Below are 22,868 nucleotides of genomic sequence, written 5' to 3' on the forward strand. Positions count from 1 at the left end.
TGGATTAAAATACATGGATAACCAACTGCATGCAGATCTCATTAATTCTTACACCCTGTGAAATAAATTATTATTTCTGTTTTACAGATGTGGAAACTGAGGTCAAGTTTGCAGGGACAATAACTGGAGGGTCCTAAGCCAGCTCTGTCCAAAGTCTCTTCCCCCAGGACCAAGTCCTATCAGCCACGACTTGGCTTCAGTATAGTTGCCCCATCACACCGACGGGGGAAATTTCCGGAAGAAGAACACAGAAGATTTGAAATATGACACACAGATAATTTAAAGGACAGGTAGTGGGTAGTTCTATTTATTTGTGTATAATGTCAGGAAAATGTAAATGCTTCCTTGAGAACTTTAATAATCCTATAAACATAGGTGTAAAGTAAACTTGGACAGTGGATAAAATTTCACTCAGACGAGCCTCAGTCAACCTCACATTGCAGCATGACTGTTATACTGCTAACTATGATCTTAATTGAACATGCAGTTATGTAATCCCTTGATAAGTTGGTGCACACTGGACAGATACTAAAGAAGAACATGGCTATTTAACATTTAGGTACTGTTTTTTTAATAATCAGAAAGGAAACATTAATATTATCAAGAAGATGTTAAGCTAACAGTGTGAGTTTTGGGTTAGGTTATTAGATTGAGAGAAGGATAATAAGAGAAGATTTAAGATGACCTAAGCAGGTGATGCTGACAGAGACCAGTATCAGAAATTCCCATTTAAATGTAATTTGGAAATGTTTTACTTGCTGCTGTTTTATCTCTTTAGGTGAATATATTTGGCAGATGGTCCCAGAGGGCCTTCTCTATGCCAGGGCTCAGCTCCTGCTGGGGAACCAGTGGTGAGCCTCAGGGCTCTGCCTGCCTGGGAGAGTCACACATCCGGGAAATTAAACACAACATTGCCTGCTCCTGCAGCTCACCTGGGAGACCCCGAGGGCATAAAGAATGGGCACATAACCGATCCTGGAGGACTGAGGTGCTTCCAGCAAGAGGTGTTCCTGGGTCACGGGATGTCTGGCGTAGGTGGACCAGCAGGATGGGCAGCCCTGGCTGGGGGATGGTGGCGCCAAGGCAAGTGGCTGCTAGGCATCTAATTGTTGCCTTTGTGTGAAACTAATTCAAGGAGCTTCTTTTAAATTGAGATATAATTGACATATAACATTGCATTAGTTTCAGGTATATGATTTGATATTTGTGTACCCTGTGAAATGATCGCCATGATCAGTCTAGTTACCATCTGTTACCACACAAAGTTACAGAAGCCTTCATCCTCTCAGTTTATTTCTGGTGGAAAAAGCTTGTGAAATATTCTATAATCCAGCTGCTGTGAGAATTGGGGCCCTTTAGCTTGTGGAGATGTTTTTCCGTCGGCATCCCTGCACCAGGCCTTCTGGGTCGTCTATATTGAGCCCCCACTCTGATGGGACTTGATGCACTGTTTTTGTTGTTGTTTGTTTATGATCTGAGCTGTAGCATGGCCATCACTGTTCTACACCCCTCATGGGCGAGACATAGTGACTGACACCGCTTGTCTACAGCCCATGTCTCCAGCACAGGCACTTGTCACTGGGGGACACCGCCCCTCACAGACAGGAGCTGGGGGTCCGTGCCATGAGGACGGGCTTTAGAGAAGGTTCTAGTCTGCACATCATTCACAATAGGAAAGGTGGCAAAATGTGTGTAATCATGCTTTAAGAGAAAAACCACTGCATAGGGAGAGGAAGGATTGCTTTTGTAATAAAGCCACTCCAGTTAGGGCTTATGGCCACCTTTCTCCCTAGGTAATGTTTGTTTCCTTACCCAAACACATCAGCTGAGGTGAATGAAATTAACTACAAGCTAGAGAAGTCAGGAGGGTATTTTAGGTTCAAGCCCCAGCCATCACCTTTTGTAATACGACTTCATTCTGTAATAGAAACAACTCTGTCAGGTTCTCATGGTGTGCGTGTACAGAATGAATAACTTTATTCACACATAGCAACTCCTCAGAAACCACTTATGTTTATCAACTGTCTATTAGTTTACTAGAATTTTATGAAACAGAGAACCATCATGAGGGAAACCTATAATTTCCCAACAGCTATTATTTCTGTATTCCTTTTATAATTAGCCCAGATCACTTTTTGTTTTAAAGAAACTCTTTGCTGATGATGTTCAGCAATCACATTTATTTATTGTGCTTAAACGCTGGTGATGTTGGTAGCTTAAAAGGCCATTATGCCTGGCTTTTTGTTCAAAAGCTACTTTGATATTACAAAAAATCATGTGTGACAATGTTAGGATTGGAATTAGGTTATTCTTCATATAACACTCTGCAGTATCACAAATATCTTTACAATAATAATTTAAAGAAGCATTTATATAGTGAACAGAAATTTTATTTTTCTAAAAATTTGCACCTTCCACAGCTTGTAGAGAACAGAACATTAGAAGATGCTAATGCACACAGATGTGTCTAAATTTCCCTCTGGGAGAAGCTGCCTTAACTGGCATTTCAAGTTTTATATTCTTTCTCTAAATGAGCGATTTCATTTAAATAATAAGGTCTTATATTTTGTGATGAAAATTCATCTGCTTCATGTAACTCTGATGCAACCTGATTTATCATTGACTATATTCTCTTTCAAGGAGAATATTCTTCTCATGACATTATGCAAGAGTCCTTATATTTCTTAGTCTTTGGCATTTTCTATTAATCTCACTATATCCGTGTTCATGCTGGTTGAGTAAAAAATTAGAAATATATAGTAGTTACATATTTGAATAAATACAACTGCAGAAATTAATGTATTTTGTCCACCTGAGTGAGCCTGTCTATGGCGTGCCGTTAGCTGCGTGAAGGGACTCTCAGGGAGTTAACAAGCATTTTCACTGGAGAGTGGGAGGATATTGGAATAGTTCTTTTTTTCATCCTCTAGGAAAAAATGCATAAAGTCTGTTAAAATAAATTTTAGAAATTGTTTTTGCAAAAGATGTAAATAAGAACACTTTTTTTTTGGTATAAATTAACACACCCATATACCAGTATGTATTGTGGACTCTGAGAAAGAAGATACCTACTAAGAAAAGGCTCCCAATGGCTAACTGGGTTCAAATTAAACCCCAAACAGAATCTAGCGGCTATTTTTACACAGGGGTCTCTCATGCAAACTGCACACAGGGGAGAAGCCGGCACTAAGCCACCTGCCTGTGCACTGAGCTGCCTGCCTGCACTGTGGCTCTGCCGCCTGAGCCAGCCCTTAGAAGGGACTTCCTGGAATCCTATTTAAGCCAGTAGGACTGAGGCTTCCCCATCCAATTAAAACTACGCAGCTACATCCCCATTAACTTCTTCACTGACCAATTACAACAGCTCAATTCTGACCAATCAGGACAGTGCCTGTTAGACAAATCAAACTGCAAAGATTTGCAGTCTTCATTTGCATGGAACAGACCAATCAGGAGCCAGGAGTGGGGACTTTTGTCCATATAAGCCACCTTCCCTCTGGATCTGGAAGCACATTTTCCCTTTCCACTGAAGACTGTTTCCTCAGCTGAGCTGATGTAGAAGATATGTTGAAATAAGTTTCTAGGTCCAAGATGGAGCCTACCCTGCACAGTGGTGCCACATTAGCAAACAGAAACTTAGAGCACTTTTGTGTCCCTGTACATGCTGGGCTTGACCAGAAGGCAAGGTCTCTAGGTGGCCGGTCCCCAGTGCCAAGCCAGCTGTGGGCTCTATACTTCTTTCCTAGTTTCTTCTCACCCCACCAAGGCTGACTATGTGGCTCTAGCTGATCAGGGATTTTCTGTTTGTCTCTTTTTTGGTTTTTATTATTTATCCTATAAAACCTTCTTGCCTTCCATCCATTTAGCTGTTCTCAGATTGGAGACTGTTCATTTCATGAAGTGTTTGTTTCCATCACCTAAATGGTCTAATTTAATTACTAGAGGCCCAGTGCACTAATGCACTGGTGGGGTTCCTTGGCCTGGCCTATGCCCTCTCACAATCCGGGACCCCTTGGGGGGTGTCGGAGGCCTGGTGCAAGGATTTGGCCCGATCCCTGCAGGCCGGGCGGAGGGACCCCACTGTTGCACGAATCTGTGCACCGGGCCTATAGTATGTATATAAGGTCTTAGGTTAATCTCTTCCTGCCCTCCCACCTCCCCCCTTCCCTGAGATTCATCAGTCTGTTCCATGCGTTGAGCATCTGCCCCCTGGTGGTCAGTGCATGTCATAGCTACTGGTCAAATGGTTGAACGGTCTGCGGTTGCTTAAGCTTTTATATATATAGATTTTTAGCAGATGTATGCAAAATAGCTCTTGACATTAAGAAATTTGAACTTTGAGAGAAGATGACACACCTGAGCAGGTTAGAAAATTATTAATGGCAAGAACTATGCAAAGGAGGAACCAGAGTGTATCTGAATGCTGTGGACATAGGGTTTTGATGGGGTCTGGAGGCAGCAGGAGGTTTCAGACAACGATTGTGTGTCCTGTGGGCGAGTGAGCATTTCAGGATGGAGCTACAACAGGACCAAAGGCCTGGAGGTAAAAATGACATGGAATGTGCAGGAAAATGTAAAAGGATTAAAATGGACCAAAACTAAGATGTCTGTTATAGTTTGAGTAAAAAAGTACTGAAGTAGTCCTATTTAGTTATTCTGAACAAATGTTCATACATTTCTCATTTTTGAGGACAATCTATCTATATATAAATAAATAAAGAGGTAATATGCAAATTGGACTGGGATGCTGTAAGGCGGCGGTTCTCAACCTGTGGGTCGCGACCCTTTTGGCGATTGAACTACCCTTTCACAGGGGTCGCCTAAGACCATCCTGCATATCAGATATTTACATTATGATTCATAACAGTAGCAACATTACAGTTATGAAGTAGCAACGAAAATAATTTTATGGTTGGGTCACAACATGAGGAACTGTATTTAAAGGGCCAGAAGGTTGAGAACCACTATTCTACAGAAAGCCACTGTTCACCTGACAGCAGCAGGCTTTATCCCACTCTGGGCCCTCGCAGCTGCCCTTGGGATTCATGCTGTCCTGTCTCCACCCACACCTTGATCAATCTTGCAGGCGATAAATCTTCCTTCGATTGTCCTCATTTGCGTGCGCCTTTGGTCCGGGTGGCCCGGAGTGGAAACAGGCAGGGGGGCCGGGGGACACTGCGAGTCAGGCGTGGGTCCCGGCTGTCTGTGGGGTGCCTCCTCACATGGCGGGAGGCGGGGTGCCTCCTCGCGCGATTTCAATTGCACACTGGCCTCTAGTTTTAGTAATAATGATAATAGCTAACATTTTTCTAAGCCCTTTACACATATTATCTCAGAGAACTCTCTTCAGTGGTTCTCAACCTTCTGGCCCTTTATACAGTTCCTCATGTTGTGACCCAACCATAAAATTATTTTCGTTGCTACATCATCACTGTAATGTTGCTACTGTTATGAATCGTAATGTAAATATCTGATATGCAGGATGGTCTTAGGCGACCCCTGTGAAAGGGTCGTTCGACTGCCAAAGGGGTCGGGACCCACAGGTTGAGAACTGCTGCATTAGATCCTTTCTATTAGGTAGGCATTACTCTTCATGTATACCAACTCACACAGGAAGTAAAGTCAATCATTTTTATTTATTCCCATGGAATTTTAGGTTACTTCTGCCCCCAACCCCCACCACCATGACAATTTAGTAATGTTATAATAAGCAAAAGGGATTTTAACTTCAGTTGGAATGACACTTCTAATGCTAAGTAACTTGTGCATATGGTCTCCTTTAATTTCTCAAACTGACACAGAAAGAGTGTGTTATTCTCTGTATTTTGCACAGATGAAGGAACTGAGCTTAGAGAAATTAAGTAACTTCTGCTCATTCTGTTATTCTGAATTCTCTTTTCATACTGTAAAAATAACAAAAAATTGTCATTGGATTTTATGTTGTAAGTCAGTTCATAAGTAAATGGTGTGGGTACCCAACATACTGGCCCCAATTAAAATTTCATAAAAAATCAAAATTCAAATAAATGGCTGGCTGAGTTTTAAGCAATTCATACAAGAAATTTGTTGAAATAGGATCTTTCTATAACTTTCTCATCATTTGGAAGTGAAATATTCCATAAGGATATCAGAGTAAGCTAATGAAATGTACATCATGTAATTGTAGAATTTCTGGATTAGTCACAATTTCTGGGATAAACAGAGACTCATAATTTTTTCTTTATCCCCCTGGCCCAACAGGTACTTCCTTTCTTCCACGAAGCCTCCTTGGTGCGATAGAAGAGAGTCTCTCTTGGCTTGGCCAGGTTTCCTAACATCCTCTTGTCAAATTTCATCCACTTATGTTTTGCCTGTGTCACCACAATTAACATGCCCCCGTGGGACTTATGTGCTGTCTTTGTGTTTTAATCTAAATTTCAAATTTTCCCATGTTTTTGATACTAGCCACAGCACAGGCCTGTAGAGAGGGCCAAACAATGTTTGAGGGTGACAGAAAAACAAAACCAGAAAACAGGAAGCCAAACATTTTCATGAAGCAGCTACTCTGCCGGTTCACATAATGGGAGTGTTATTCGAGGCCAGTGGTTCTCAACCTTCCTAATGCCGTGACCCTTTAATACAGTTCCTCATGTTGTGGTGACCCCCAACCATCAAATTATTTTCGTTGCTACTTCATAACTGTAATTTTGCTACTGTTATGAATCATAATGTAAATATCTGATATGCAGGATGTATTTTCATTGTTACAAATTGAACATAATGAAAGCATAGTGATTAGTCACAAAAACAATACGTAATTATATAAGTGTTTTCCGATGGTCTTAGGCGACCCCTGTGAAAGGGTCGTTCCACCCCCAAAGGGGTCGCGACCCACAGGTTGAGAACCGCTGTTCTAGGCTCACCCTTCGCTAGCCCACTGACAACAGACATTTTCAAACTGAAGGAGTCAGAGGCTACCTTTGTGAGAGTAAAGCACTCCCTGCTTGTGAAATTACATGAAAAAATCAATAAGAACTCAGTCAAACATTTTATTGTGTATGATATAAACACAGAGCACAGAAAAGTTCAGTTTAAACTTTGTGCCTTTTAATTTTTTCCCCCTTACAGAACTCAGACAGGCAACAAAGAGAACTCTGACCTTGTACACACAGAAATGGACCAAAGGAGCTTGAGGGGAGTGGCCCAGTGGAGGGAAGGGGCAGCAACAACAAAAACAAGAAAAACGGGCAAACGCAATCAGCCAGTCTGGAAAGGAAGCTCATCAGGCTCCCACCAAGATAACAGCTGCAGTGGAAATGAGCTAAAACCTCAGCAGAGCGGGACGAAACAGCTCCACTTGGAAGGCTGACTTGGAGAACCTGTGATGGGGAGGCCTGGAGAGAGGTGCCTGGAAGATGAAATGAAACCAACTTTCCAAGATGAGACTAAGTGCAAACTATTTAAAAATTTCCTTCTAAGTAGGCCCAGACCAACGGGGAAATCACCCCAGACCACAGCTGCTCTCTGTCCTCTTCTTGGCACTTATTCTTCCTATGAGAGCCCTTCCTCTGTCCCATGGGAGACACACTGGACTCCAGAGGCTGTGGCCATTTATTCTCCCTCAAAACCCATCTGTCCTTCGTTTTCTTCTCTATTATACAAGCTAACTCTTACATGTTTGTAATATAGTCCATTTGTTCAATGCTGTACAATTTTTTGGTGATATATATATACATATATATATATAAATTTATTTGATTCCCCTAATAAACTAAACTTGCATATAACCACTCCCTTCAGCTTTTAACCTCTTCAGCTGGCTATTGGAGGAATTGTCTCTGTGTGTCAATGAGTGAGCAATAACGTTGACTGGATAGGATGGTTCAGAAACATAATTGACAGAACTCTGGAGTGGGTCACTCAATATTTGAGGAAAAATAGAAAACAGGTGAAAATCCCACTAACCCTTTTTTGGGTATTACAGTTCCCAAATCGGACTATATGGAATCTCTGTCATCACAAACAGCCCTTGCTCCCTAAGGTAAAAATTCTATCTTTTTAAAAAAATGTTTTATTTGATTTTAGAGAGGAAGGGAGAGGGAGAGAGAGACAGAAACATCAATGATGAGAGAGAATCAGTGATCAGCTGCCTCTTGCACGCTCCACACTGGGGATCCAGCTAGCAACCTGGCCATGTGCCCTTACTTGGAATCAAACCATGATCTCCTGGTTCATAGGTCGATGCTCAACCACTGAGCCAGGCCCGCTGGGCAAGATCCTATCTTTGGATGGACATTTCCCACTATGCTTGTGGAGAGTGGGATAAGGGTGACACTAGGCTGCTGATTGAGATTTCGTACTGTAGGATGAGAGGTAGCGTGAAGAAAAATGTGAAATTATTATTTTCAACACTTATTAACTTTATTAAAAATAACTTTTAATTATGGAAAACTTAAACAGGCAGAGGAAGACAGAAGAGTTTAGTGAATCCTCACCTGATTATCACCTGGCTTCTAAACTGTTGTCACGTACAGTCTTATTTCACCCAGACCCACACCCCTCTCCGCAGTATTTTTTTGAAGCAAATCCTAGCCCTCTTAAAGATGAACATATTGCCATTATCATACCTAATAAAGCCATTAGTAATAACTCTTTATTAAGAATTTATTACTTTTGAAGAGTGAGATGCAGAAGGAAACATTTAAATATGTCTACTTTTATTTAAAAGTAGAAACACTAAAAAATTGATTTCCAACCTCAGGAATTAGATTTTATATAATCATGTGAGTTAGTGTCCATGTGTTTTGGAAAAATGTGAAATTATTAAATTAATGCTTTGTGGTGTCATGGAGCAGGATATGAAGCCTAAAATTATAAAGCTGTGTTTCTGCTCTTTTACTTTCTGGGCAAAATTCCTTGGACAAGTCATTTAATTTCTCCGAGCCTTTGTTTCTTCATTTCTGGGATGGAAATATTGTATTATTACTACTATTACTTTTGCTACTTTTATTATTATTGTTGCTTCAAATAGTTTTTGTGAGAATAGAAAAGGACTTTGCAAACTACCCAAATAGTATACAAATATTACAGTAATAGTAGTAACAAGATTAAAAACAGCCAGTCTTGATTACAATGTACAAGCTACTGTTCTAGGGCCATCACATGTGTTGATTCATTTAATCTTTACAATAACTTTATTATTTTTATTTATTATTATGATTAACTAGAGGCCCTCGGCCTGGCCTGAAGGGATCAGTAGACTTCCGTGCCTCTGCATCCCAGCCTTACCTGCCAGCTCATTGGGCTCCAGCCCGCTGTCCGTGTTGATCCCGCACAGCACAAAGTAGTGCTTGAAGCCGCAAGTGGCCAGGGAAGAGCCTGAGCCGGGCTGGGCACCAGGCACCATGCTGCTCCTGCTCACCCCGGCCCTGCTGCACCTGCCTCAGCTGCTGCTTGGGCGCCCAGGGGGAGTGTCCATGGGAGAGGCTCGCGCTGCCTCAGCTGTGCTCGCCAGCAGTTAGCCCAGCTTCTGGTACCCCTCTGTCAGCTGAGCGACACTCCCGCTGTGGGAGTGCACTGACCACCAGAGGGCAGCTCCTGCACTGAGTGTCTGTCCCTTGGTGGTCAGTACGCATCATAGCAACCAGCTGGTTGTCTGGTCATCCAGTCGCTTAGACTTTTATATATATAGATTACCACTCTACAAAAAAGCAAACTGAGGCAGAGCTATGCATAACGCATGCCAGGTGTCACAGCAGTGAGTGGGCACTGGGGTGAGCACTCAGGCCGCCTGGTCTGGGGCCTGTCAGGGTCTGTGTTGCAGGGGACAGTGCTGGGCATGGACTCAGAGACATGGGTTCATGGTCCTGCTGCCAGTTAGCAGCTGTGCCATTCAGGGGCAGTCACTGGAACTCTGTGAGATAGAGTTAGTACATTTGTTAAATAAATAAAGTAGTAATTTCCATCTATCCTCTCGTGTTCTTATGAGGGTTAAATGTTCATGTATGTGAGCTCACTTATTATAGTGTTTGGTTCATGGTAAATTTGGTAAGTGTTGCTTCCTCGTGTATTTAGGCAATCTTTTTCCCCCACTCCCTAGTACTCCTTTCAAAGTACTTGACTTATACCCAGGGAAGGTTGGTTATCGCAGAAGGTTTCCACCTATGTAATTGTCAAATCTCCTATTTCATTCTTCTCTTTAATTTAATTACAGCACTTGGTTTCTTGAAGCTTATGGTTTCATTAAGGAAATATTTGAAAATTGATTGTTTAATCACTTAAATGTAAAACATGAATGGGACTTCTTAATTAAAGGTAGTGGTAATTTAATTGTAATTTAAATGGCAGGTTTACCCAGAGCATCTTAATGGTGAGATCACATTAGGCATCTTTGGGTGAACAGATCAGTAGGATGGAATCAGAGCACTGCATGGCCCACATTAGAACCAGTGAGGGAAAACCATCGTGTTAGAATTGGGAGAGCAGGATACTTGCTCTGCCCCTACAAATATTTGCGATTACTTTGAAAAACTCTTGGGCTTCGGTTTTCTATAAAATGAGATTTTTATGCCTCTTTGCAGAAGGTGTTTTGAGGATCAAATGATTTCCTCCAGTGGCCCATGGCAGTCAGCAACCACGCGGCCCTCAGGCTGGAGAAGGAGCCATCCTGCAATGATGTGCTATGGATCGAATGTGTGTCTTCCAAATTCATATGCTGACACCTAACCCTCAGTGTGATGGTGTGAAGAGGTGGGGCCTCTGGGAGGTGATGAGGTCATGAGGGTGGAGTTCCCATGATGGGATTAGTGTCCTTATTAAAGTGCACGTTTCTCTCTCTTTGCTCTCCACCATGTGAGGACACAGCAAGACAACACCATCTGTGAACCAGGAAGTGGGGTCCTCACCAGACACTGAATTTGACTGTGTCTTCGTCTTGGACTTCCTGCCTCCAGACTGTGGGAAGTAAATGGTGTTCTGTTAGAGCAGTCCAATGGACTCATTGTGGTTCTGACAGTGAGAATAAAATAGGGTGAGAGTGCAGAGGTCCTGTATACAGCTTTTGCATTTTCGAATAAAGAAAAATCATATGTAATTTTGGTTTAAAGAAAGGAAGAGTTAAAAACATGCAGGCTAAAATTGATGTTGTTCAGGTGTCAAAAGTGAGAGGTAATCATATGCTTTGTGGTGTTCAATACACAAACTATAGATGTTTAAAAATTAAGAAAAATAATATAAATGGAGCCACGTTAGAATGGAGCTGGAGCTGCCCTGCATGTCTTATACCTCAACCCTTCAGAATGTTAAGCCAGGGCAAAATAACCTCTGAACTGGGCCTAAGCACATTGTTAACCAAAGAACTGTTTGCAAAGATAACAAGAAAGCAGGTATTAGGACTACTGGACTGATGACCACTGGACTAAAAATTAAAAACATTGTTTAGAATGAGTGTCATCATGTTATGGTATCTGCACCAATGGCAATGTCTTCTTTCTATGGATGCAATTGCTCCCCTTCCCTTTCTAATAAATACCCATTGCCTTTGTCTCCTAATCGGAACACTATCTGGGCTCCTGACTTAGTGCTTCCCAAATAGCTATTCTTGTTGCTCTCAAATAAATGCTGTTGTCTCTCTTTGAAAGACCTTTTGTTTCTAGGTAAACGTGTGAGCCCTGTTGGGGAACATGTGTGACAATGGCCCTGATGAGGTGCAGGGAAGAAGACCAGCTTTGGGTTGGCATGCTCGCTCTGCCTCCGTAAAACAAACTTCCCATTGGCAGCAGGCTGGGTTGGCCCCGCCCAGACCAGGGGAGTATTGAGCTCATTTTGTCTGCTGCTCAGAGTCCTTCGCTAGAAGATCCCAGTGGACGGTGGCCCCCAGATGTGCTCAAGCCATGGTGACCGGCTGTGTCTTAACTCTGAGAGCACCTGTCCGACGCAGTGGGACCTCGCCTCAAACTAGCCCAACCTCAAAGATTACTGAAAACTAGGAGGCTTATGTTTTAACTCTCATTTCATATTTGAAAGATATACTAGGGTTTATGGAAATCTAGAGACCCCATTATAAAGCCCAGTTGATGACAAAAATAATAGTTTTCTTGTAGGAAAATGGCCCAATAGTAGCAATGAAGAACCAAACCAAACATTTCAGTTTACCATATAATTTTCATTTCATTTTCCTATTTTGAGAATCCAGAGTCTATCCTCAGAGCTCTGAAAACTAAGATGAACACAATAGAATATTATTTTTCAAATGACACAGAATGTCATGAGACACAAGGTGGGCTGTGTGTATTCTTGTTAGACTTCCTGTCCGGGTGAATTTCATGTGCTACCGGGCCCAGCATGAGCAGTTATTAGCCTCATGGGGAAGCTACATGCTTCACTTAAAAACAAAAGAACAGCAGAAAGAAAAACAGGAAAAACAACCAGGAAATGAATGGTGGTACCTCCCCACTCCCCCCACCATATGAATAAATTGCCTTTCACAAAAGCTGGAAACTTGCTTAGTTCCCATTGCGGGACCAGAGGAGGAATGGGGAAATACTCATAAAAATAACATTTACTGGATTTTATTAAGAGGAAGATGAGGTCATAATCCACAGACACATTCTGGGGGGCCGTGCAGTGTTCTGTCAGCTCCCCAGCTTCTCACCACCAGGAGCCCCTGCTCAGCTTCCCAGCAGCCCAGCGTGGCCTGGCTGTCCCCTCCTTACTCATGCCCCACCTTCCCCAAGCCTGTCCACGACATGACACTCACATCACATAACAGGCAGTCACTCAGCCTAATCTTCCCACCAGACTCATGGGAAGCGAGAGCCTGAGGGAAGGCTTGGGTCTGCATTGGGCATGTGTGTCCCTTATGTGGGAGTCAAGATGGGGCGTTTCGGCTCTTGACAGCTGCCTCTGTCTTTGCTCTCAACATCAATCTGGATAAGACAAAGCCTCTCTCACCTGAAGTGACCCCCTTTTCTTTATTTCCGATAATGGTCATGTTCCCACACTTGCCTACCACTCTGCCCTCACTTGTCATTTCCTTTTGGCCAGTATCCCTTCATTCTTATTTCTCATACTTGGATCCTGGGCCCCACTCTTTATCAACAATATTACCCAACTCCCCTCCTTCACTGTGTTTAAGCATGCTCAGTTTATCCCAAAGTAAAATATTTTAAAATTTCCATTCCATTGATCCTCTCCCAAACTTCTCCTGTGACCTCTATGTCTTCTCATTTATCACCCTCCGTGACCCTCTACAGGAGCAGCTCGAACTGCTCTATGAAGGAATCTTAGGGTAGAAATCAGATTCTTAGCCAAAGAGAATTCTCAGTGGAGAAGCCTAACAGGGTACATGTAAAATGAGGTCTTTGTTAGCAGAAATTGAAGGTATTGTATAGGAAGAGGGGACTTAGTGACCTAGCCCTGGGTGCTTTGTGCAAAATAGTCCCCACAAGATTGAAATGTAGCCGGTATCTCTAGGTCTAATTTCATTTCTATTAGGCACTCAGAGGCTAAATTAAGAACTTTACGGATACCTAATTTAGATAAACCCTTAACTATTAACCTCCAATAATGTCATCATTTCACTGAGCAGTAGAGAAACCATGTGGGTGAGTTCAATTAGCCAAGGGCGTGGATACGGAGGCCTCTGCATTCTAATTGCGTCTCACTGACCTTGATGGACGGCTTTAGCCGGGAGGAAGGCTCACGACTGTGATGACCATTCTGGAAGTGGATGGGGCTTGCCTTTCTCTAAAGAGCTTTCAGGAGAACGTCTGTGCTGAGGACACAGGTGAGGAGGGCAAGGCAAATAAAAAAGCCTGTCTCTTCATTGTGAGGAAGGAATTCTTTATGCAAAGCCTGGACTCTCAGTTAAAAGCCCATTCCTTTTTCTGCCCTTGAATATTGCTGATGAGCCAATACCTTTGATGTGGCCCCAAGGGCTCAGCCCACTGGGGACCCTGGGAGACAGCACGGAACTTGCCTCGGTTGTTCCGCCTGAAAGAACAGGCCGTGGGTGGTCCTCGGCCAGCCCATCACTGGTCAGTGGCTGCTGCGGGGTGGGGTAGGGGATGTTACCCCCTGGAGCCTCTAGCTGCTCCATCTGAAATGGCCAGATGAAGTTCACACAGAGTTAGACGTTCTTACAGAAGAGGCTACTGATCATGCCTGCTGTGTGTTCTCATGGACTATTCTAGAAAATATAAAAAACAAATAAACAAAAGGGCTTGTGTTCAAATAAAATTTGGAAAATGACCATGTTCTCACCTCTTGGAGAATCTCAACATTTTTTTATTTTATTAAAGGCTCTGAGAAGTCCCGTAGTGAAGAGAAAGAAACCTAACCTGGTTAACTTTACTTAACTAGTATTTTCTGAAAAGAGTTCATGATAGAACACTTCTTACTTTTTTTCAGGGACCACCTAGCAATTACGTACAATGCTTCATGAAATGGTAGCTAGTGATCTAGGTAAAAGCGAGCCTACCCTTTTTGTGTGAAAGATGCAGAATTCATGTCAACCGGATGTATTAGGAACGTCTGTCCTCCAGGAAAGGAGAAAACACCGCATGGCCTTTACTCAGCGGGGAGCACTGCCTGTCACACTGTGTCCTGACCGTTAGTGCTCACAGGCCACATGGGGTTTGCCGTCTGAGTGGAAATGGGGTGGACACCTGGGTCCTCACACAGGCTGGAGCCACGTTTGTGCCAGGAGGGGGCATGCTGAGGAGGAGGGGGCATGTTTGCATGAGGAGGGGACCCCTCACAGGCGGCGGGGACATGCTAAGGAGGAGGGGAGCTGCAGACACGGAAGAGCCCAGTGGGACCTGCGATCATTATAGGGAGACAGGGTGCACAATCAGCGCTGTTTTCTCTTCCCAAGGGGAGAAGGGCGGGAAATTTGGGCATTTTGCTCACAGGCTTATGGAGAGAAAGGACTCTGGATTTTTTATTTTTCAGCAAGGGGCCACAGCCGATCCAAGCTGTTTGTCATGGAACAGATGCATGAAAAACAGGATGAAATAATAAACCTGGACTCAGACAGCGGGAGAGTGAGGTCCAGGCTCCCTTGCTGAGGGCTGTCCCCCGAGTGTTAAAGGCAGGTGCATGGCCTGCCGGCAGACGAGCCTTCTTCAAAGTCAGAGTCTCTGCCTCCGTCAGACAACAAAGTTTGCTTTAATCTGTGATGATAACTTTCCATCGGCAGAAACCTGGTGGCTCGATGACTTAGCAAATCTGGCCGGATAATAGATGCGAAAGCACTGGTCCATTGTCACACATCCAATAAATCCAAGTCCATGTCTACAGAGATTACATCTGTGTCCCAGGTTTGAACAGGTGAGGGGACATAGTCTGTCTTTCTCTCTCTCCAGGACTTCCTAGTTCTGTTTTCAGCCTAAAGAATTTCTAGGAAATGCAAGTTGATGACAGTGGTTCTCAGAAGTAAACTGGCTTCTGGATCACCCGGAGGGCTTGTGTGCCCTCCCAGTGTCTGATGCAATAGGTCTGGGGTGACCCCAGAATCTGCATTGCTGCCAGTCAGGTGATGCTGGCACCGAGGTCAGGACCACACTCTGAGAACCACTGGTCCTGTACTATGGTGGCTGCTACCTCAGAGGAGCAACATCAGCAGGATGGGGAATCAGGAAGCTCCAGCCCCTGTTTCCCCCAGAAACACCAAGTAAACAACTGTGCGCTAACCAAACCAAGCCAACCCCCAACCCAGAAAAGCCACATTTGCAGGCGGAGGTGTAAAATGATCAACAAAATGGGCAAAGGACTTGAATAGACATTTCTCCAAAGAAGATATATAAATGGTCATTAACCACATGGAAAGATGCTCAATATCACTAATCACTAGGAAAATAGGGATCAAAACGACAAATGAGACACCACCTCCAACCCATTAGGATAGAGACCATTACCAAAAGAAAGGAAGAAGAGCTGGCGAGGATGTGGAGAAGTTGGAACTCTTGTGCACTGATGGTGGGGATGTAAATTGGTCCAGCTGCTGTGGAAAACAGTGTGCAGATTCCTCAAAAAATGAAACAGAATTACCATCCAGTTTGGCAATTCCATTTCTAGTTATACACTCAATAGAACTGAAAGCAAGGATTCTAATAAAAGATATTTGCACACCCACGTTCACAGCAGCATAAATTGCAATAGCCTAAAGTTGGAAGCAACCCTAATGTCCATCAGTGGATGAATGGATAAACAACATGTGATCTATACACAATGAAATCAGCCTTAAAAAGAAGAGATTTCTAACACATGCTACAATATGGATGAACTTTGAGGACATTATGCTAAATGAAGTCAGCAGACACAAAAGGGAAAAATACTGCAGGATTCCACTTCTGGGAGGTACTTAGACTAGTCAAAACCACAGAGACAGAAAGAATGATGGGTGCCATGTGCTGAGGGGTGGGAGGTAATGTTTAATGGGGTCAGAGTTTCAGTTTGGGAAGATGAAAGGAGTCCTGTGGATGGATGTGGTGATGGTTGTACAACAATGAATGTACTTAATGCCACTGAACTCTACCCTTAAGAATGGTTAAGGTGGTAAATTCTCTGCTATGTGTTTTTTACCACAATTAAAAAATATAAAAACAAGAGAGAAGATCCTAGTAAAGCCAAGCTTTAAGAGGGATTCCTTCTTGTCTCCTAATATTTGCAGGAATTCAGACTGTGCCATGTGGCTGTTTGAATACCGACCAGCTACAGAGGAAATTCTAAATGAGGTTAATCACATGGTAGAATTTGCTTACAAAACCCAGTACTGGAGTAAGATTCCTCAAAGGCTTCTTTTTCCTCCATGGAAGGAGCAAATACATTGCTACTGAGGGTGTGATATTTACCGCTACGATTTATTTATAAGCAAACTCTAAGTCCTGCTCACATGCACGAGGAGTCCACAGATGTTTGCAGCCGGGACTGCAGGTGAGAAGAAGACAAGTGGTTAGGGAGCAGATGCTCCCTGTTCTTGCGCCAGATGCAAATCAAGCAACACCTGGAAGAAGTTTAATCATTTGATATGTATTTAAAAATACTCACTCTCTGAATTTAAAATGTTAATTTATAATGACTATGATGAGCAAAATAATTAGGAAACGTAGATTTTTCTAACATAGGGTGCCAGGTAATTCAGACTATGATACTATCAAATTACTTGTGGATCTGTGGATGAAGCAGCTAGATGTAAGTAAACAAAAATGAAAAAATAACCTCAACAAAAAGGAAACAGAAGCAATGATTGAATAATAAAACATACATAAAAGTAATTTGACAATTTTTTAATGGACAGGTAAACTCTGGTCAGAACTAACATTATATTTGGGTATTGCCTTCTTATTCTTTTTTTTTAAAAAATATGTTTTTATTGATTTTTTTTTTTTAGAGAAAGAGGAAGGTAAAGGGATAGAAACATTGAAAAGGGAAACATTATCCATTGGCTGCTTCCTGCACACCCCCTACTAGGGATCGAGGCTGCCTGATCCCTGACCAGAATCAAATCAGTGACCTCTTGGTTCATGGGTCAATGCTGGACCACTGAGCCACACCAGCCAGGCTGCCTTCTTATTCTTGAAAAAAGATTTAATGTATTGAAGTCATTTTCTACAGCATCAGAAAAGCTTTCTTAGTCAGATTAACATTTTAAAAAATTAATATTCTTACTGTTATTTTTTAGGCCATTGAGTCACTTATGATCATCAATTTTTGAATTTCTTACTGGAAACAAACCTAACTCATCTGATTATAGATGTATCCTCCTGGTAGCGAATTTACTAATAGAAAGCAATAGTCACATATAACCCCTTTCTCAACCATCACCACACGGACATGTACATAAATGAAAATGAAATCACACATCCCCTTAAGATAAAACAATTTTTTCTTTGATATGTGTCACTTAAAGGATTGTGCCAGGTCATAAGCTGATCAACTCATTCATAAATGAATGGTGGCAGTTTCATTCATAATAAGACCTGCAGGAAAAATAGTTTGGTTATAATTATTTGTATACCAAATTCACAACTGAGTTGAATATGGGGGTGGCAAAAGTAGGTTTACAATTGTAATGCAAATAAATAGTACAACAATTAATAAATAATAATACAAGATTAAACTCTGTGTTTCCAGTACTCACTACTGTAAACCTACTTTTGCACACCCCTGTATATAATTCCATGCACAACTAAATATTTCAAATCAAGAAAACATGCCCTTTACCTAATTTCCCTAGGGACCAGATAGAGAGAATCTTTATATCTTATTAACTGGTGAGAACAGAAGCCGACCCAGTTCCTGGTCCCTGTAAACAGCACTGGAACCAAGCAAAACTAACTTTGTTGCTTTCTCTTGGAAACATCTGATCCTGGGAACCAACTACATAGCTGACTTTTCCACACCAGAAGCTTGCTCACCGAGTCTCAATCCCAGACCATCGCCTGTGGTGCCCCCAATCTAAGGTTATATCCCGAATGTTGCCTCATCCTAACAGTTCTCTGCTTGTAAGTCTCCCCTCCCAGGTCCAAATTCTATCAACAGCCTGCCCCAGTTTCCTGCTGGGAGACTCTACTGAGACTCTATCATGGCGGTATTGTTCCTACTACTGATAAAGTTAGCTTCCGTGGTCAACAGATTATCCCAGAGGGCTTTCTGGGGAGTTGTTACTTGGGGAGTTGATATTTGGCACTTTTAATTAGCAAGGTGAACTCAAGACATTTGGGGGGTGGTGGTAAAAAGGTCACTAGTTGCCCTTTTTTGCCTCCACCCCTCCCCCCGCTTGTACCTATTTAACCTTTTATTTTGTTTGCCTGAAATGAATGATTGAGACTTCTTTAGAAAAAAATAAGATCTTTTGACTGCCTGAGAAGGATCAATTTCTTTCTTGAATAGAGATTGCATCTCACGCTCTCCTAAGACGGATGTTAACCCTAAACATTTTGCCCGAATAAAATAAAACCAATCAAAAACTACAAAAAGATCTTACAAGAATAATTTTCTGACCACTGGAAGAAAAAATACATTTACAAAGATATAAGACCCAGCTTTGCTGTAGAAGATTAATAACCATGGGGGTTGATTAGAGCTGTGGAAATAAATGGTTATTAGGAATGCTGCACCCATAAGCCCAATTTTAGAGAGATTTGGAGTTAGTTAGGATGAGCAATCATGGCTGACTTCTCATGGCAGGCTCTCTTTTCTGATGCTGAGGCCTCTTCCAGCTGGGGATGGAAGACACACTTCATTAACCCACACATATAAAAGCATCTTGCTGCCTCTGGAGGTCTCTGCTGTGCCTCTAATATATATATATACACTAATATCTATATATCTGAATCTCACCAGTCTCCAAAGGAAGAGTAACATGTATACATTGAAATTTCTTGCAAATACTTCCCATCTGCAAAGCATGCACTTTGTCTCCAACCCACAGTTGCCATAAATCTTCTGGCAGCAGTAAAGTTGCTAAGCAAATGAGAAAAAGTCCCCCTAGACAGTAAACCTTTGGAGTCCACACAGACCCATTCCTTCCCTGATATAATGATGAATCTGCCTTTTGGTATTAATTAAGTGCATATTTTATTGACTAATGAATGCAATGAAGAAAAGAAAGCCAAGAAGTCAATCCCCCACTCAAGGAGTGATAGTGGCCCTTAGTTACCCAGTGTCCCTAGAAGAAGCTGTCCATCTTAGGGTTGGAGGTCCTCCATGCCGGAGCCCCCTCTTTCTCTGCCCTGATACCCATCATTTGTAACCATGGTGCCCTCAGTCCTAGGATACCCTCTTCTTCCCCCGTGCTTCATGTCACTGTGTATGCTGCCTTTCTTCTCTGTGGGCTCGGTCATTCCATAGCTCAGGCTTCGTCTATGGCCTGATTTTATTCCATATTATGGGATGCATTGTGTTTGCCCAGATTCCTATGTTGAATCCCAACCCTGGGGACCTCAGAAAGTATTTGTAGATGGGGTCTTTAAAGAGGTAATTAAGGACAACCAAGATGGCGGCATAGGTAAACACCTGTACTCGCTGCCTCTCACAACCACATCAAAACTACAACAAAGAGACAAAACAAATATCATCCAGAACCATGGGAAAGCTGGCTGAGTGGAAGTTCTACAACTACAGTGGGGCCTTGACTTACGAGTGTCCCGACTAATGAGTTTTTTTGAGATACAAGCCGTCTCTTGGCTGATTTTTTGCTTTGAGTTGCAAGCTCAAAAAAATTCGGGTTATGAGCCAGCTTCAGATACCCCACCGCTAGTTGTCGCAGCGAACGTCACAGTGATTTGACATACAAGTAATTTGAGTTATGAGCTCCGTCATGGAATGAATTAAACTCATAAGCCAAGGCCCCACTGTAGAAGGAAAGAAAAAAGTGCACTGAGACTGGTAGGAGGTGGGGAGGTGTGGAGGTGCAGAGGTGTGGAGGCTCACGTGAAACGGGCTGGCAACTGGGTGTGCTATTGTTTTTTTCTACCAGGAGGGAGATACAAGCTCCTGATTGCTCTGAACTCCAGTTCCGGGCGAGACTCTGGGGACTCAGACTCATACGGGGAGAAACTGGACTGTCTGGCATTGGGCCAGAACATGAGGGTGGCTTTCTCTCAGAGGTGCTCGCAGCGATCATTGTTCTTGCACAGGGCCACGGGTCACAGAGACCCGGGGATATCTCCAGGGCAGGGCTGACTGGAAGCCATTGCTGTTTGCTTCGCCCTGGTGATTCTCTGAGACCCCACCCAAGCTGTGCACAGAGGCTTTTGCATATGAATGACCTGTCCTTTTGCAACCTAAAACCTAACAAACTGCAGCTGGGTCAGAGAGCTCCAAAGCTTCTAAAAGAAGGCCCAAGGCCCAGCAGCAGCAGTCTGCATTGCTTCACAGCTGGGCCTCATCTGGGCACTTCCCAACCCTAAACAAAGAGGAGGAATCTGCAGATCTCTCTGTTGCTCCTGCTGGGTGGCCTCAGGCAGTGGATGACTTTGCACCTCCTTGGAGATCCAAGAGCCAGTGTACCCAGTGGCCAGTGTGAGACCATACCAGATTACAATTCTTCACATTCATAAGCGACACACTCAAGAGGCAGACTCAGTAATCACCAAAGCCCCACTGAAGCAAGTCCTACCCCATAAGGGTGTCTTCAGCACAGCAGTTCTCCCATTGTAGACACAGCTGGTCCTCAAAGTCAATTGGCTTGGGGGTCAATTCCTCCCAGTGATACCAACAGCAATCAAGGCTTAACTACAACAAGACTGTGCACAGAGCCCACAAAAGGGTGCACCAAGAGTGTCCACCTCAGGTAATTGGGGAGGCTGAGCCACTGGGCCCTATAAGACAACTAGCACACAAGGCCACTCTATCAACACAGGGAAGCAGCCAAAATGCAGAGACAAAGAAACATGTCACAAATAAAAAAAATGGAGGAAAGCAAACTACTGCATATAGAGTTCAAAACCACGGTTATAAGTTTACTCAAGAATATTCTAGAAACCTCTGAGAAATTTAGTGAGACCCTCAAGGATATGGAGTTTTTTTGAGATACAAGCCGTCTCTTGGCTGATTTTTTGCTTTGAGTTGCAAGCTCAAAAAAATTCGGGTTATGAGCCAGCTTCAGATACCCCACCGCTAGTTGTCGCAGCGAACGTCACAGTGATTTGACATACAAGTAATTTGAGTTATGAGCTCCGTCATGGAATGAATTAAACTCATAAGCCAAGGCCCCACTGTAGAAGGAAAGAAAAAAGTGCACTGAGACTGGTAGGAGGTGGGGAGGTGTGGAGGTGCAGAGGTGTGGAGGCTCACGTGAAACGGGCTGGCAACTGGGTGTGCTATTGTTTTTTTCTACCAGGAGGGAGATACAAGCTCCTGATTACTCTGAACTCCAGTTCCGGGCGAGACTCTGGGGACTCAGACTCATACGGGGAGAAACTGGACTGTCTGGCATTGGGCCAGAACATGAGGGTGGCTTTCTCTCAGAGGTGCTCGCAGCGATCATTGTTCTTGCACAGGGCCACGGGTCACAGAGACCCGGGGATATCTCCAGGGCAGGGCTGACTGGAAGCCATTGCTGTTTGCTTCGCCCTGGTGATTCTCTGAGACCCCACCCAAGCTGTGCACAGAGGCTTTTGCATATGAATGACCTGTCCTTTTGCAACCTAAAACCTAACAAACTGCAGCTGGGTCAGAGAGCTCCAAAGCTTCTAAAAGAAGGCCCAAGGCCCAGCAGCAGCAGTCTGCATTGCTTCACAGCTGGGCCTCATCTGGGCACTTCCAAACCCCAAACAAAGAGGAGGAATCTGCAGATCTCTCTGTTGCTCCTGCTGGGTGGCCTCAGGCAGTGGATGACTTTGCACCTCCTTGGAGATCCAAGAGCCAGTGTACCCAGTGGCCAGTGTGAGACCATACCAGATTACAATTCTTCACATTCATAAGCGACACACTCAAGAGGCAGACTCAGTGATCACCAAAGCCCCACTGAAGCAAGTCCTACCCCATAAGGGTGTCTTTAGCACAGCAGTTCTCCCATTGTAGACACAGCTGGTCCTCAAAGTCAATTGGCTTGGGGGTCAATTCCTCCCAGTGATACCAACAGCAATCAAGGCTTAACTACAACAAGACTGTGCACAGAGCCCACAAAAGGGTGCACCAAGAGTGTCCACCTCAGGTAATTGGGGAGGCTGAGCCACTGGGCCCTATAAGACAACTAGCACACAAGGCCACTCTATCAACACAGGGAAGCAGCCAAAATGCAGAGACAAAGAAACATGTCACAAATAAAAAAAATGGAGGAAAGCAAACTACTGCATATAGAGTTCAAAACCACGGTTATAAGTTTACTCAAGAATATTCTAGAAACCTCTGAGAAATTTAGTGAGACCCTCAAGGATATG

General features: G+C 43.4%; 1 protein-coding gene across 1 annotated transcript in view; it reads right to left on the bottom strand.

Moving 5' to 3' along the window:
* The window catches only part of ADARB2 (adenosine deaminase, RNA-specific, B2 (non-functional)), a 183,882-nt gene extending 170,912 nt beyond the window's left edge, over positions 1-12,970 (bottom strand). Inside the window, exons 1-2 of the mRNA XM_014528504.1 lie at positions 12,931-12,970; positions 9,268-9,357 (exon numbers count right to left, since the gene is read on the bottom strand). Coding sequence (XP_014383990.1) covers positions 9,268-9,357; positions 12,931-12,970 — 130 coding nt within the window. The remainder of the gene's footprint in view (positions 1-9,267; positions 9,358-12,930) is intronic.
* Between the last annotated feature and the right edge of the window lie 9,898 nt (positions 12,971-22,868).

This window comes from Myotis brandtii, unplaced genomic scaffold, assembly GCF_000412655.1.
Source record: "Myotis brandtii unplaced genomic scaffold, ASM41265v1 scaffold639, whole genome shotgun sequence".
NCBI classification, from domain to species: domain Eukaryota; kingdom Metazoa; phylum Chordata; class Mammalia; order Chiroptera; family Vespertilionidae; genus Myotis; species Myotis brandtii.